The 17513-nt window shown below is 42.6% G+C and overlaps 1 protein-coding gene across 1 annotated transcript in view; it reads right to left on the bottom strand.

Moving 5' to 3' along the window:
- Positions 1–17513, bottom strand: part of ARMC2 (armadillo repeat containing 2) — a 113100-nt gene that overhangs the window by 77507 nt on the left and 18080 nt on the right. The window contains exon 4 of the mRNA XM_012806242.1: positions 13010–13217. Coding sequence (XP_012661696.1) covers positions 13010–13217 — 208 coding nt within the window. The remainder of the gene's footprint in view (positions 1–13009; positions 13218–17513) is intronic.

Raw genomic sequence — 17513 nt, 5'->3', positions numbered from 1 at the left:
TGGGCTTCGGCGATTCTTCTGCCTCAGCCTCCCAAGTAGCTGGGACTACAGGCACCCGCCACAATGCCCAGCTATTTTCTATTGCAGTTTGGCCGGGGCTGGGTTTGAACCCACCACTCTCAGTATATGGGGCCGGCGCCCTACTCACTGAGCCACAGGCACCTCCCATGCTCAGGCTTTTTAAAAGTTATATTTAATGTAGAGACTGTGTCTAAAGGATACAATTTCTCTTTAGCCACAGATGATACTCAAAAAGTACATATTTTTAAATATCTGCACATGGCTAAAAAAAAAAAAACCTCTGAGAGTAGAACTTTCACCACAAAATTTATTTTTGTCCACCAAATATAATATTTGCTCCCCAAGTCACAAAGGACACAGATCCACGTGCCCAGGGTAACTGTGAACATCCCTGTGTGTGTGTGTGTCTGCTCCTCCACTTCCTGTGCAGCGAGATCCCCAGGGACCGGGCAGGGCTGTGTCTTGGCTCTTGGCCTTTCCTACTGCCCCAAGATTAGTTTCTCCTAATATCATTTTTTCCCATAAACATGTCCTTCTTTTTTTAAACACGTAACACTTCATTTTATCATAAAGGAAAAGATCAAGCCAATTTGCCAAAAACCATCAAATTAATTAATGCTCAGAAACAGTTGCTTTATTTTTATACACAATAAAAACATAGATCTGACGGGACAGAGTCCTCTCAAAGATGGCAGACATAAAACCAATGCTAATGAAAAGGTAAAATACCAAACATTCAACAGGTGTGAGGCCAAGCAAGTTCCCATATTTGTCACTCCCACAAGTAACAGAAAGTTTGAGAACAACAGAGGTAAGGTTTTCCTTTCAACATATACACCTATCCTTAACGGCTATTAAAATCAAGCAAGATAATTTTCAACAAATGGCCTTCCAAAGTCAGTGGTCCACTCTCCTCAAGGTCATGGCCAGTGATGAGGATGCCTCCATACATTCATTTGAGTATCTTCACTTCTTAAAAAAGAAGAAGGATCCTTCTTATATGAATAAGTTCAGCAGTGCTAGTTCCTACTGGTCTTCAAGAAGCGCACAGGATTGGGATTAAATACTATTTCATGTGACCACCAGGGTGTGGTGGTTAAGTGTGTAGGCCAGGCATCCTCAAACTATGGCCCACAAGCCAAATGTGGCCTGCCTAGGACATTTATCCAGCCCGCCAGGTGTTTTTTTTTTATTTTATTTTATTTTTTTTTATTTTGAGACAGAGCCTCAAGCTGTCCCCCTGGGTAGAGTGCCGTGGCATTACAGCTCACAGCAACCTCCAACTCCTGGGCTCAAGCGAGTCTCCTGCCTCCGCCTCCCAAGTAGCTGGGACCACAGGTGCCCGCCACAACGCCCGGCTGTTTTTTGGTTGCAGCCATCATTGTTGTTTGGCGGGTCCGGGCTGGGGATTCAAACTCTCCACCTTAGGTGTACGTGGCTGGTGCCTTAGCCAGTTGAGCTATAGGCGCCAAGCCCCGCCAGGTGTTTTTGCCGCTGCTGCTGGTCCTGCTTAGCAGCCGACTCGTCCCAGGGCCCGCAGTCCAGCCCTCCAATGGTCTGAGCGACAGTGAACTGGCCTCCTGTTTAAAAAGTTTGAGGATCCCTGGCCCTGAGCCCATGCTGCCCAGGTTCAGATACTAGGTATAATTTTCATCAGCTTTGTAACCTTAAGGAAGTTACTTGGCCTTGGTTTCCTCATCTTAAATTGAGGACTTTGAAGTAGTGAGCTATGATAATGCTACTGCACTCTAGCCAGGGCAGCAGAGTGAGAGCCTATCTCAAAAAGAAAAACTGAAGGCAATGCCTCTCACTGATACATTGGAATAATGTAATAAATTGTGAATATTTGTTTTCTTTCCAGCTGAGTCAATATCACCCGTCTATGCAGTCTGCTGCTGGGTGTTAGTGAGCTAAAGAACACACGTGCCATTGCCTTGATGAAGTTTAAAACTAAAACCTACTTTAAGGAACTAAGGAACTATTTTTTAATGGAAAGTCCAATAATATCACTAATAAGGTGCCAGAATGTGAAATTCGGCATATTATAAGGATTAGAGGGATGCTGAGAAAGAAGTGATTAGTGAGTGGAAGAAGCAGACCACAAAGTGGGCCTGAAAAGAAGGAAAGTCAAACCAGTAAGTGACAATATTCTCCAAGGGGAGCGCCATCAGCAAAGGTCCAGAGGGGCGTGAGAAGCCTGACACTCAGGGCAGCAGGTACGTGCACAGGGCCACCAAGGTAGCAAAGAGAGTTTCTGCTGGACAAGTATCAGAACCAGCTGCCCAAATCCTTGGGTTAAGTAAATGAACCCAATCTGATGGGCAATGAAAACTGTCATTGGTTCTTTTCTTTTCTCTCTGTTATTAGTTCTTATACAAGGACGATGGGATTTGGAGTTAGGCAATGACAAGAGCATTTGGGAGATTTGAAGAGAGGTGACAAGGACTAATCTCCATAGGGTGACAGTGGGACTAGAAAAGAAGGAACAGATTGAAGAGACCATGTAAAACAAAGGTTGATGGGATTTAGTGGTTGATTTCAGTCAGAGGAAAACCTGGAGCAACAGGAAGGCAGGGTTGCCATCAACAGGAATGGAGAGGTGAGGGAGTAAGACAGTTTGGGTTTCGCCATGTTGAGTTTCTGATGAAAAATGGTGCATCTGCCAAGGAGATGTGGAAACCTGGAAAAGGGCTCTGTAAAGACCACAGTGGTCCAAGGAGAAGAGTGGCTTGAAGACTAGACACTTGGGAAAAGGGCTTGCTAGATACTCATGGGTCAAGGACAGAAAGGGAAAAAGGAGTCCACAGAAGCAAGATAAATAAGATATGCAGTCCAAGCATGTTGGGAAGAAGGCGTGATTAACATGTAGGGAAGATGAGGACTGAGGAAGAACTGTCCAGTGTGGCCTGAGTAAGCCAAGCAGGGTTTCCAAGCAGCAGTCCATGAAGCCCCATAGGAAGAATGAATGGAAAAGACAGTCACCAAGACAAGAAAATCTCTCCTTCACTATAGAAGAGGAAGAATAGATGGCCTTATATACTCAACAAAAATCTGTCTCCCTGTAACTTCTACTCATTGGTCTTGGCTCACTAATTGGAATCACATGAACAAATCTCTATCCTTCTCCCTCTTGACAATCCTTCAACTACTCAGAGATGTTGAATTCACCACTTAAAGTCCTCCTATGGTTTAAACCTCACAGTTCTACCACTTATAACCGTGTGCCGTTGGATAAATTTCTTAAACTAAGCCAGGGTTTCCTCATCTGTGTATGAGGGGGTGATACATAGGAGTTTCTGCTGGGAAAGTATCTGACACCCCCCAATGTCAGATTGTCATGGAGACTAAACGATATGCAGTGTAACTGCTTAGCACAGTCCCAGGCATAGTAAGTACTCAAAACTAAACGTTTACTATTGTTGCTGTTGTCATCACTGATGGCATTAACCAACTCTTCCAGTCCCTCCAAATGTTCCTCACATGAGAAATAGAGTTTCAAATCTCTGCCAGCCTATTCAGTTACTCTGAGTATCTGTTTATCCAGACCTCTTTAAGGTCTGGAATCCAGCACTGAGCCAAAGGAATGGCCTAAGAAGCGAAGAGGAGATATTCTAATGAATGCAGCCTAGAATGACATTAGCGGCTTTAGGTCACATCAGAGTGGTGGGTAACTTTTATCTGTCCTACATGTGCCGCAAAGGCAGATCTTCCCTGACCTTTACTCCTTCTTATTAAATCCCACAGTGGAATTGGAAAAGGGTTCCCGCCTCTCTGATGTTTTCAGATCCCGATTCAGTCATCCAGCATAATTGTCCTCCCCAGCTCCCTGCTCTATGTTATTAGAGACCATGATTAATTTTTTTGACAGTGACTTTTGATATACCGAAAATAAAACAGTTTCAGAAATTATTCCTCAAAGATTTTCTGTAAACTTCTTCTTAGAGGCAGAACAGCACTATTTTGTTCATTAGGATATACTACTCTAAAGTAACAAAAACTTGATTTTAACTGACTTAGACAACACATGGAATTTATTGGCTGACATTACCCAAAAGTAGACAGGTAGGGTAAGTTTTATTAGGCCTGGTGTGATCAGGCCCTGGGCTCCATCTCCATCAATCCCCCCAGCTCTGTTCTTCCCTCAGTTCCATCCGTAATGAGGCTGGAGTTCTGGCATTCCCAGGCCTCTCCTCTGCAGCCCATGTGTTTCAGAGCAAAAGCAAGATCTCCTTGTCTCAGTCATAAAGGAGAGTCCTCCATTTCACTCTGAACAATCAAAACAAGCTCGGTAGCCAAGGCTGTGTCAGACAAGGATTGACTGAGTAACTACTGCTCATCCATGAATCAATCGCACTGGCACCATCTACTTCTGGACCATATGTACGCCAAAGAAATAAAAATATATTTCTTTAAAAATATTGTAAAGTCCAGATTTTGCTGTAATTTTGACAGTTCTTCCAATTATTATGAACAAGTTAGCAATTTTTTCTTAAAGGGCTAGATAACATATACAGGGTGTCCATAAAGTTTGTGTGCAATTTAAAACCGTTAACTAGGTAAATAATAGTTAACTATTTAAAACTGCACACAAAATTTATGGACACCCTGTATTTCAACTTCATGAGCCATGTAGGAAAATCAAGGTTATTACTTAGGTACTTCTGTAACTATTTAAAACATATTGATTTAAATGTGCTGTAAACACACACACACCCCCCAGGTGGATGGCCAGATTTGGTTACTGGGCTGTAGTTTGTTGACTCCTGAGTTAGAGAAATAACTAAAAAAAATAAAGAAAGAAAGAAGTAAATTAAATAGAAAGATTTGTACTTTTTAAGAAAACCAATAAGTTTATTTTCATTATGAGAAAAATTGCATGTGAGGAAATTTTAAAAGATGCTGGATTTAAAAAGGGGGGGGGCAGGTACAGTGACTCACTTCTATAAACCTAGAACTTTGGAGCTTTGGGGGAGCCTGAGATGGGAGGATAACTTAAGGTTAGAAGTGTGAGACTAGCGTGAGCAAAATAATATCACCTCTACAAAATATTTTTAAAATTAGCTGGTGTGGGCATCTGTAGTCCTACCTACTCAGGAGGCTGAGGCAAGAGGATTGCCTGAGCCCAGGAGTTCGAGGATGTAGTGAGCTATTACTGTGGCACTACACTCCAGTCTGGGTGACAGAGTGAGATGGAAGGAAAGAAGGGAGGGAGGGAGGGAAGGAGGGAGGGAATATTTTAATTAAACCTATTTTCACCAAAAGGAAAAGCTCATTTTTATAATAGAATTAGAGTCAAGGTAGGTAGTAAATATTTTGGGCTTTGTGGCCACATAGTCTCTGTTGAAAGCACTCAACTCTGCTGCTGAAGTGTGGAAGCAGCCATAAACATGTAAAGGAATGAGTATGACCGTGTACTAATAAAACTTTATTTACAAAAGCAGGCACAGGGCTAGAGTCAGGCCCCTGGCCTTGGTTTGTTGACTCTTGCTTTATAGTGTCTCAGCTACTCTGCCTATAATTTCAGAATGCCCACAGTGGGGTGGATAGGGAGGGGTGGTTCTTTCACCCTGTCTTTATAGCCTGAAGCACCAGATACACAGTTGCCAAATGGATTATTACTCTTTCTAAATTAAAAACTTTAAAAACAGAATTCTAGTAAAATAATTACATACAAACACACTGAAACTAAAGGACGTGATTTTAAAGGGATCAAAATTTTAAGAAAATCCTCCAAGGTACCTATAGTGTCGGGTTATGGCCCAATACAAAAATACACACTCACACCCTCCTCCCCAGTGGTGCCCCCCTATTTAAACAATGGACCCACATGCCTGGGAGTTGCCTTAAAGGTCAACCCTCACAAGTCCCCAAACTTCCTTCCAAGCACACTGCTCAGCTTTGTAGCTCACAGCCTCAGGATGCCTCTGGCCGCCACTGTGTCAAACCCAGCCTCTGGCTTACATTGTTCCTTTAGCCAAGAACACAGTGTTACATCTCTACTGAAAATCGGCCCTCAAAAGACACCTCCACGTCCCACTCACTTCTGGGAACCTTCCCTGACTTTCTTGTCAGAATTAGATGGTTTGATCTCTAAATGCTGAGGACGCCTTCTTTCACTTCCCCTCCCATTCTTCCGTGAGAGTTAATCACTGGACAGTGCTTCTAAACCTGTGTGTGCATTCAAAGCATGTGGAGATCTATAAAAAGGGAGATTCGGATTCTGTAGGTCTGGGGCCTGAGATCCTGCATTTCTCACAAGCTCCCTAGGGATACCGCTGCTGCCGGGGCCAGGAAGCACACGGGAGCAGCAAGGCTGAGAAGTCTCTAAGTTCCTCAAGGACAGGGTCCCCTTCTCTGTCTCCTGACCCTCAGGCAACACTGGGCATTGCTTACCCCAGAAATGTTTATAGAACAGGAACTGTTGAACAAGGTGGGCTTCTACAAAACCATTCCGGCCTATGCCTGTCTTCCAAATGAAAAGTTTCTTTGCCATGTTACCCTTAATTTCTCAAAAGAATAATGACTTCATGGTTTTTGAAAAAAAATGATACATTTATTATTATTTTTTAAAGCCAGGCAATATAAGAAAGTACAAAGAAAATTTTAAAACATCAACCCAGACCCACACCCAGAAATAAACATCATTGATATGAGGTAAACATCATCCCAGACATATTTATGCATATATTCAGATGAAAAGATAGAAGAATGAAAGAACAGAAGGGCGGGAGGAAGGCAGGGAAATGGATATATATCAATGCAATCAAACCACACGTGTCATCATAGTGAAAAAGCATTAAGTATAAATTGTGTCAAATTTAACAGAGAAAACAGAAATTGAGGTGAAACTGAAGGAACTGGAGAACTTCAGATGGAGTGAGTCTTCACAAGAGTTATTAGTTTCTAAAAGAGCTCTCTAAAGTTAAGAAAAAAGAAGAAAATAATGGAAAGCATTAGGATGTTGAAATTACTGTCATTTAAATTTCCCTATTGTGAAAGTGAAGAAGTTAGTACTCACACTTGTTTTGGTTATTTATATTATTACTACATTGTCAAGGTTTCTGTTCCATACCATTATTTTTGGAGTTGTTTAGTTTTAATTCAATATAAAAAAATTAATATTGTACTTACCATAAATGCTTTTACCACAGCTTATTCATTTCTAAGTTTTGAATTCTGACTCACCATTTTGTTGTCTAAGAGTTTTCTGGAAAGTGGGTGAGTAGTATACTCTCTAAATTCATTTGCATTCCAAAGTGTCTATCTGTTGCTTTTTTACTGAAGGACAACATGGCAGGCAATGCAATTTGGGAGTTATCCCTCATACTTAGGCCTTTATAGATGATACTTCACTGTCTTCTAGCACTGAGTGATGCTTTAAGAAAACCCAGGGCTTGGCTAAGCATGGTAGCTCATGCTTCTGATCCCAGCACTTTGGGAGGCCAAGGCAGGACGGTCACTTGAGGCCAGGAGTTCAAGACCAGCCAGGGCAACAGAGTGAGATCCTGTCTTTACACCAAATATTTTAAAAAGAAAGATAACCCAGGGATAGCCTGTGTTTTTCTCCTTTTATGTGATTTGTTTAATCAGCTTGGATGGCCATAGGAGATGTTCTTCCATTTACCAACCAATTAAACAATTATTAATCATATACCATGTACTGGGTTGTGTTTCAGTGCTAAGCACTGTTGTGTCTTAGTGTAGATTAATCCATATCAAATTTTGTTGGGATACCATGTGTCCATTTGAACTTCAAATTTAAATAATTACTCCAGAAAGTTGTCTTCTATTATGTCTTAAGATTTTTCTTGTTTTTTCTGTTATGATTTCTTCCATTCTCCATGGCTTTTGTGAATATTAAATGACTCAATATTTGTAAATCGCTTAGAAGAGTGCTTGGCACTCAGTTCAAAGTAAGACAGCGTTAGGAGGGGAAGTGAAGGAGGAAAAGGAAGAAGACGGAAAGGATTGTTTTCTTCAGGAATACAAATTTTATCCTTCCATATCTATCTCAGTCTCTCTAATCATTTTTATAACTTGCTCATGTCTTGCTTTATGATTTCTTATAGTGTGTCCACCATGTCTCATATCTTTTCAGCTGTTTTTATTCTTATTTTTTATTTCTAATGTGGTTTTCTTCTCCATGTTTATATATTTTTTCATTTGTTTTTTGAGAACGGCAAGCTTATCTTCTTATGTGAGTTTATAACATCTAATTTAAACTCTCATACCGCCCAAAAGCTCTTTTTTGCTTTCTTTTTTTAAAAAGAAAGTCTTCAAATTATCTATAATTTTTACATGTTTTTGGAGGGCAACACCTTTAGGGATGCAATTCTTTCATTCTGTCTTTTATTATGTTCTCTCTATATCTGAGCTCAACTGCCATTCAGTTTTTATCCTAATATTATTTATCTTTAAATAGAGCTATTTATTTGTTAAAGCTGAATAGGATCCATACGGGGGAGAACTGGGGTACTCCGCAGGTTAAACCTTAGTTTTCTTGAATGTCCAATCACCAAATCCATTATTTTTGTTGACTCGGGACTTGTGTGTTCCCTTGGAGGTGTCAAGCAGGGTGTTGTAACTCCCAGAGAAGTCTTTTTACATGTAGGCTCTGTGAGTTCTAATAGATCCAACCCCCTCCCCAAGATATACACACACAAACCACCTGGATCACAGGTAATGATCTCTCAGCTCATCCTCCCCTCACTTCACGATCTGGACTTCTGAATGGAATCCTTCCAGTGCATCCACACCTCTCCCCTGGCCTGCCTACATTCCTAGATCTCATCTCTCTTAGATCTCAGTTAAAGATGACTGGGTACAACTTTTTGAACTAAGACTCACTTTTAGAGAGATCTGTTTCTTACTCTAAGTCTAAGGAGGTATGTCCACCCTCAAAGTCCACCATCTAAGATTTCTTAGGGTCTGGAAGGTTGAGTGGATAATTTTGATTGCTGTGTTCTAAGTAACAAAAACCTAATCTGAAGTACAGGCAGTACCTGAGTTACAAACATCCAACTGACATTTGACTCATACTTACGACCAGAGGCTATAACAGATAATAGGTAAATAGACCTGTTCCAACTTACATACAAATTCAACTTAAGAACAAACATACAGAACCTATCTTATTTGTAACCCGGGGACTGCCTGGGTTACAAAAAATAAATAAATAAAGGAAGGAGGGAAGAAAGGAAAAGGAAGGAACGAGGGGGACAAAAAGGAAGGAAGGTAAGAAGGAAGAAGAAACAGAAAAAGGGGCACACAAGTTCACAAAGCAGAGTCGTCTCCAGTGTTGATGAGGTGGCTTCAGCCACAGCTGGATCATCCTTCAGCTTGATCACTATCTCCATTCCTTGGCTCTGTTTTGTTCATCACCAAGACCACATTATCTGTGAGACTGGAGAAAGAGCACTTTCCCCAAATGCCTTGGTGACAGTCCCAGTCTTTCTCCAGCCCTAACCCAACAGCTGTAGCCGGGGTTGAAGAGCCCTGATTAGCCAGCCCTAGGCTGCATAACCACCACCTGGGAAAGGAGGTACGGGAAACAGGGTCAGCCCTCCCCTCAACATGAACTGGGCAGGATTTATTACAAGCAAGAGGGCTTGTTCCCTAAAGGTAAGTTTGTCAGGCAAACATGAAAATAAAGTTTGCTTCATGTTTTGTAGTTTGGGGTTAGAACCACTTTTTTCCAGTTTCATAGATGACTCTTCTCTGCTTTCCGATCTTTGCTGGCTTTATTGGGTTTCTGCAGAAAGCCTTTGCATCTTTAACCAGAAGCTGCCTTTTTTTATTTTTGATTCCAACAAGACTAAGAGCACTTGACAGTTTACAAGTAAGGCTTTCAAGCCTTGGTAATCATTCCACAACCCACGGTGAGGGCCAGGAGGAGATGGAAGTAAAAGAGCAGAGTTGTTCCCATTCTAGAGATTGGAAAACCACATCCATGAAAGTGTTGAGGCTTGACAAATACAGCTAAATCAAATGACAGAGAGAACCGAATCTAAATCCAGAGATTCTGGCTTCCAGGGAAGAGTTCTTGACTCTTTGTGACAGTTGACTGCTCCTGGGATTTCTTCCTAAAGATCACATTTCCAAACCAGGACAATCTGAACAGTGTCCACACAGAAAGGCTCAGGTAGGTTTTCAGCAGCTGTATAAAGGGTTTCATCAGACTGGACTGATGGATGGATGGATGGAGATTTGCACACACACATATTGCTCAAGGTATGAGAAGCTGTGTTACTTTCAATCCAGAAGGTGATACAAAGCAAGGGAGAATGAAGTATTGCTGAGAAGCAGGTCCGCAAACCTTAAATAAGCCCCAGAGATTCTTACCTGGCAATCAGTTTGGGGGTGAGAGTTCCATAAGTGCTTGAGTGTTCGCTTTTGTAAAGTTAAACGGTCCCCAGTATCTTGTTTGCAATCATACCTCGCTTAGTAAATCCTTTTTCCATCATAACCAGCATAAACTCAGTCTGAATTCTGAACATGTCTGAATTATCCATATATATATTTTTTGAGACAGAGTCTCACTTTCTTGCTCACGGTAGAGTGCCATGACATCACAGGTCACAGCAATCTCAAACTCTTGAGCTCAAGCGATCATCCTGCCTCAGCCTCCCAAATAGCTGGGACTACAGGAGCCCGCCACAATACACAGCTATTTTTTAGAGATGGGGTCTGACTCTTGTTTAGGTTGGTCTTGAACTTGTCAGCTCAAGTGATCCACCCGTCTCGGCCTCCCAGAGTGCTGGGATTATAGGTGTGAGCCATCGCACCCGACCCTGAATTATCCAGAGTTCTAATTACAGGTGCACAAATCACTGCAGTTACTCTAATACAAAGTTTTCCTTTCTCTCCGCAGTTAGAGAAACACTTGACACAAAGGTGAACCCTGTCACACAGGACAAGGCTGTAAAGGACCCTGTGCTAGGAGCATGTCCTCACCTGCACTGTGCCCTTTCTGTGATCTGCTCACACTCCTCCACCTCTTGTCATCCCAATTCCCTTCCCTCCCTTCTGCCACCCCAGCTGACAACAGTCTTCATTTTCCACTTTATGGTTTAAAGATGAAAAAATGTTAATTGAGGGTAGAGCTCTCGCATCAAAACTGGGAATACTGCATAGCAACCATCATTTCTTGGAATTATTTACTTAAATGTTTATAAGAAACAATTATCAAAAGTCCCAGACTGATTCATAAATGTAATTAATGAAAGAATTGCTAAGAGTTTCCATTTTCTGGTTTGTTTTAATCCTACTATATAAACTTTTTTTTTTTTTTCTGGCACCACTTCAATGAAATTCCATCCAATGATTAAAGGAGGTAAATATTCATAATGCAAAAATGTTATTGAAAGTTTAAACTTGCCAGGGTGTATTGTAAACCCAGCTCCGATACAATCATTATATGTTGCAAAAGGCATCCTAATAAAACAAAAAGAAAATAATTAGTGCTGCTGCCAACGCCTCGTGATTTTGGACAGTGAGGAAGAAGTGCTAATTGATCTGTCCTCTGCTGTGTGGGGGATAAAATATGTAACTGAAAATGCCCCTGCTGTCCCAGAATGAGGAGGACATAATGAACTCTGGCTTGCCAGATTATTCTGCCACAGTGAAGGTTTGCAAAGATAAATAAACAAATTAAATAGCTCTTGTCTGGATTTTCTAGTCAGCTTTCATTACTGTAAGGATGGATGCAGCAAGATAAATGTTTCCTTTTTACTTCAGGACTGAAAGGAACACGCATTTCCCTGCTGCCTTTCAGGTTTAAGCTCTGAGGCCCATCGCCTATTCTTATTCACCAACTGGAAAAGATTCGTCTGCAATGGTCAGTTTGATGTTTTCTGCTCAACTCCCCAAGTCCCAATTTGAAGTCCTTCTCTTCCACTTAAGGAGACATTTCATTTTTCCTTTAATTTAAAAAATGTTCTGAATGCAAAGCGACATGACAAGGACAACTTAGGTCGCCTACTATGAATTCTGTGTGTGTGACACCGTTCAGGCTGTGTCAGCAGACGAGATCAGTTCAGCTAAACTAACAAGCTGCCAAGCAGCCACTTGGGGGGGAACGTTTTAGGCACGCTACATGTGTCCAAGCCAAAGTCAGCCCCAAACCTAAAGTGACTGCAACAAGCCCTTGGTCTTAAAATGGCCCAGGGAATTTAATCTTGTTAAATAAATTTGAACTGGGCAGTTATCCATGATGACCCAATGGAAAGTCCTAGAAAAAAATATCTTTAGCTGAGTGACCCCGTCCAGTCCGAGACCTTTTGCCTATCTTAGCATCGTTACTGGCAGGGACAGGAAAACAGCCTGCTCTCCCCATTCTTGCCTCTCATTATTCAAGGCGTCTTTAGCAAAACATCAGGGTAAGAATTCACATGGTCCACACGGTGAACCACACACAGAAACCTCTGTGAATCCTTAGTATGGTGGGAAAACTGCTTCTCAAGGAATGTGATATCTTGGAATGTGATATGAAATAAAGAAATTCCCAGTTACTCATTTATGAGGAGTCAACAGAGGAATTGCAGAGCCAACAGAAATCCACAGAGTCTTGTTTTAATGACTAGTTTGCAAAATAAATATTTAATCCAAGTTTCTACTAAAGGATAAAAGAAGTGTCCTCTACTATGGACTAACCCAAAGGGAGATAGTAAGAGATTCCAGGCTGGGCAAGAGTCCCAAATGATACGCAAACAGAACGGTGAGTCAGCACTTGAGGCTGGCTGATGCAGCCACCTAAACCGTATTCTGACCGTCCTAGCAAAGCAGCATTTCAGCAGTTATCAATAAAAGTTGAGGATTAAATAATGAGTGATATAAAATCAACTCCATTCAGTTATGAGAAAAAAATATCTCCCATTCTTACACCATTAACTTAAAATTTCCTTATGTAAAAGGGAAAAAGCTAATCAGTCATGTATGGAAGATAATGATAGCTATCTTAACCAGAAAATTAAATAAAAAGAATACTGACCCTCCACTTCTGAGGTGAGATGGTGAGGAGGTGGTTCCTTGGAACATTCCTTGCTCCTTGATTTCACTGAAGCCTCCATCACGAGTTAGCAGAAGTGGGTGACTCTTTAAGTGGCCAATGGCATTTGATTCTGTTAAATAAACCCCATTTATTTTCGTCACAGAGTCCCCCATCGTAACTGTTTCTTTGGATTCCACTGTCTTCTTTGCTGTAATAACCAAGAAAATGTTTTGTCAAAGCACTTCTTACCTTAGGAGTCAGCATTTTTCAATGTTACTTTCCAATCTAAGAATGTATATGATTTTAAAAGTCATACATTGCTTATAATCAAGCCTGGAATTTTACAGTCAAAGCCTTTCTGAGCCTAAACAAGATTGGATAGTTAAGTTCGTGAACTCAGCCTAGAAAAAGCGCCACACACCTCCCTGCTGAGCGTCCCTGCGGTCACCTTCCAAGTGCTCCCCGGGGAAGCAGCGCCCCAAGGCCTGTGCCTCGTCTACCCTTCAAAGCAATTTTGGAACTCTTTTCTGGAATGGCCATCAGAGCCATTGTCATAATTTTGACCATTAAGTTCATGAACTCATTTTAGGAAGAGAGCTACATATCTCCCTGGTGAATATCACTGTGGTCACCAGATGACCCATGGGAGAGTACTCTAAAGGTGACCACAGTGATATTCAGCCACAAGGGATGTAGCACTTTTTCTAGGGCGAGTCTGTGAACTTAATTGTCTGACCTTGTACAAGACCTCAGCACTATTTTAGGCTTGATACCATCAATTCTGCAGGTAAACATGCATAAAAGTGATGCAATTAGCTTAGAGTCTACTTGACGGCAAATACGTGACTTTAGGGTTATTCACTACCTAGTCCATGTCAGTACTTCCGTGTCCTATAACGATAATTCTTCCTCCTGAATTTGATCATCTTAGAGATTTTTCATTCAAAAAATATTTATTGAGTGCCTCCCTAATGTCAGGCACTGTCCTAGACAAGGATCCTTGCACTGGTGTCAACGCAGAGATCCCTGACCTCATAGGGCATGCATCCTAACAGGTATAAGCAGACAATCAGCAATTTGCCACAACAAATAAGGTTTATAATATGTTATAAGGTTACAAGTACTTTGACAGGAAGCAAAAGCAGAGACGTGGAGACGGGTGCAGGGGATTTGGAATGGGGCCAGGTAGCACCTTTAAATAGGGGGGCCCAGGGAGGCAGGGCGAGCAACCTCTTACTGGAGGAGAGGCTTTGAGCCATCGGATGAAGAGGGTCAGCTCTTCAGGTAGAAAGACCAGCTGGTGTGGAGGTCCTAAGGTGGCGGTGTGCCTGGGCGTTTAAAGAACAGCAGGAATGGAGCAGGTGAATGGGAGAAGGGAGGTATGCAATGGAAGGGGAAGTCCACTGAAACGTTTACAAGACTTTCTAAAGAGGAGTAAGATGGAGTTGCAAGAAGACCACTGTCTCTGAACTGAAACAGGTACTCTGTTTACAATGCAGATCCTTAGATAATACACAACACTCCGTCAGCAAGTTCACATGAGGAAAAACTTAGCATCTTATCCCACACAAGTCTGGGATAAAACATTTTGTCACAGGAAATAAGAGAGTCAATCTCCCAGTGTGTGGGGTGAGCTTCAAGTTTTCCCAAAAATGACTCAAGATTGTCCTTTCTGCATGTTTAGAAACAAATAAACCAATAAAAACTAGCAATGACAAACCCATCTATTCTACCCCCTCTGACCAAACTGCTTGCTTTCTAAACACCACATTTTAAAACTGAAAGGAATCTTAGCAATTGACTCGTCCAAACTTCATTTTTCAGATGAGAAGACTGAGAACCCTAAAGGTCACAGGGAGAGAGCCAGGACTGCAAGGGTGGAGGAGCACAGGCCTCCACCAAGGAGGAGGATGAATCCTCCACCACAGGATTCCATCAAGTGCAGGGTCCCTGGGCACCTGCTCTGTCCTGTGGGCGGGTCGCTCAACCCTTCTCTCACCTCCTTCCATGGTCTCCACCTCTGGGGGTGTGGTGAGAATGAAATGATGTGGCCAGGTAAAGTGCCTTAGAAGATGTCACTAGAAGTTATTGTCATGATTATTATTGGAAACCAAGACTCCTGACTTCTGGTGCAGGCCTCTCTCCGCAGCACGATGCTGCCTTCCATAACTTCACCACTGAGTTGCACAGCACACATTCTGTCTTAGATTACAAAGCATTTTATACAGCCTATTGGAGTCCTTTAGGATTTCTTTCCTTCATTCACTCCATGAACACTAGTTAAGCAGTCACTGCTATGTACCAGGTGCTGCTCACGATGCACAGGAACCTGCGGTGAACAAGTCCCAGCCATCACGGAGCTTCTAGAAGGGAAACACGATCATCCTCACAGGCAGGGGAGCTGCACCCTCTATGTCCACAGTCCACTGGAATGACTTATCAGTTATGGCTATAATGAAGAGCTGCCCTGGGCTCACTCTTACTCCTGAGGATGGCCCCATCAAACTGAGCGTGAACGATGGTGCTCCATGTCTCCCCAGCAAATATTTGCAGCACATTATACTTATCTTATAATGGATCATGGGTCAACTTCACAAGAAGATAGCTACTGGCGGCATCACCACACCATCCAGCTTCACAGCTATTTCTTTGACACCTGCTATGTGCCACATTCTGTTTTAGGATCCCGGGCCACAAATAGAGAAAACCACTTTTCTTTTTGGCCCAGGCCAGGTTTGAACCCACCACCTCCAGTATATGGGGCCGGTGCCTTACTCCTTTGAGCCACAGGTGCCGCCCAGAGAAAACCACTTTTCTTACTGAAGTTGCTAGTGTAATAGGGGAGACAGAGAAGCATATGTATAAAGAGATGTGGCCAGGTGTGGGGGTTCACGCTTGTAATCCTAGCACGCTGGGAGGCCAAGGTGAGTGGATCACCTGAGTTCACAAGTTCAAGACCAGCCTGAGTAAGAGTGAGACCCTGTCTCTAAAAATAGCTGGGCATTGTGGTGGGCATCTGTAGTCCCAGCTACTTGGTTGGCTGAGATAAGAGAATCGCTTGAACCCAAGAGTTTGAGGTTGCTGTGAGCTATGATGCCATGATACTCTACTGAGGGTGACAAAGTAAAACTCTGCCTCAAAAAAAAAAAAAAGAGAGAGAGGGAGAGATAAATGCAGCCCAGAGTGGCCCAAGCAAGGTAATGAGGGGCACAGAAAGTAGAGAAGCCTCCAGGGCTGGAGGGGGTCAGGGAAGTGGTGTCCAAGGAGCATTTTGATAGGTTAACAGGAAACAGAAGGAAAAAGAACGAAAATGTGGAGTCCAAGCCAGCTTCATGTGTGCACAGCCTGTGCTGTCAGGCCGGGGCCCACTTCCAGGAGGGCCTATATTTGGTTTAGTTTAACAATTTTTGAACAAAGTACTCCACATTTTCATTTTGCCCTGGGCCTAGTAAATTATACAGCAGGTCCTGCCTGAGGCTTGAAACAGCATCATGGGCGTGGTGAGGCAGCTGGCTTCCACACCGCTGGTGTACCTCTGATGGGCAGCAGTGAGAGCAGGGCCAGAGAGCATCAGGCTGGGGCCACCACAACACAGCTGTGCACACTGAGGGGCCAGGGCTACACCTGCTAGGCCAGGGCTGCACAAGCCACACCCCCAGCAAATCGGGCCCACCTCCTGTATTTAACTGGCAGACTAAGAATGGTTTCTATGTTTTTAAATGGCTGGGGAAAAACTCAAAAGAAGAGCCATATTTTGTGACAAATGAAAATCGTATGAAATCGCAGCAGCCGTAAATCAACCAATGCTGCCTCCACCAAGGGCAGGGATGAACAGGTGGAACAGAGACTATGTATCGACCACGGGGTAACATGTTTACTACTTGGCCCTTTACAGAAAAGGTTTACAGAAGTTTGCTCCCTTCTGCGGTAGGCAAGTGTTTCCCAAACTGTGTTCCCAAGAGATGTCATGGTCAGGTAGGTTTGTAAAATGCCATGTTAAATGAAAATTAAGCAGGTTTCTTTTTCTTTTTTTCTTTTTTTTTTTTTTTTGAGACAGAGTATCACTATGTCACCTTCAGTAGAGTGCCATAGCATCATAGCTCACAGCAACCTCCAACTCCTGGGCTCAAGAAATTCTCAGTCTCCCTAGTAGCTGGGACTACAGGCACCCACCACAACGCCTGGCTATTTTTTGTTGCAGTTGTCATTGTTGTTTAGCTGGCCTGGGCCAGGTTTGAACCTGCCAACCTAGGTGTATGTGGCTGGTGCCGTAACCACTGTACTATAGGTGCCAAGCCATAAGCAGCTTTCTTTATCAGAAGTCTTATCTAATGCTTTAAAATGCACATGTGCTCACACTTTGTGAGAGGGTGAGGAGCAGGCAGCACTGCCCTGACTTATTTAAATACTGAACTCATTTTCCAAAGAAAAGCTATTAATATTTTGCCAAAACTGCTCCCTGGAATTCCTTGGAACTGAACTTGGCAAACATTCCTGTAGGCAC

The sequence above is a fragment of the Otolemur garnettii genome, unplaced genomic scaffold, assembly GCF_000181295.1.
Source record: "Otolemur garnettii isolate 467f Iridium unplaced genomic scaffold, OtoGar3 scaffold00002, whole genome shotgun sequence".
In the NCBI taxonomy this organism is placed as follows: domain Eukaryota; kingdom Metazoa; phylum Chordata; class Mammalia; order Primates; family Galagidae; genus Otolemur; species Otolemur garnettii.
Note: the sequence above shows the minus strand (reverse complement) of the source record. Positions and strands in the feature narration are given on the sequence as shown.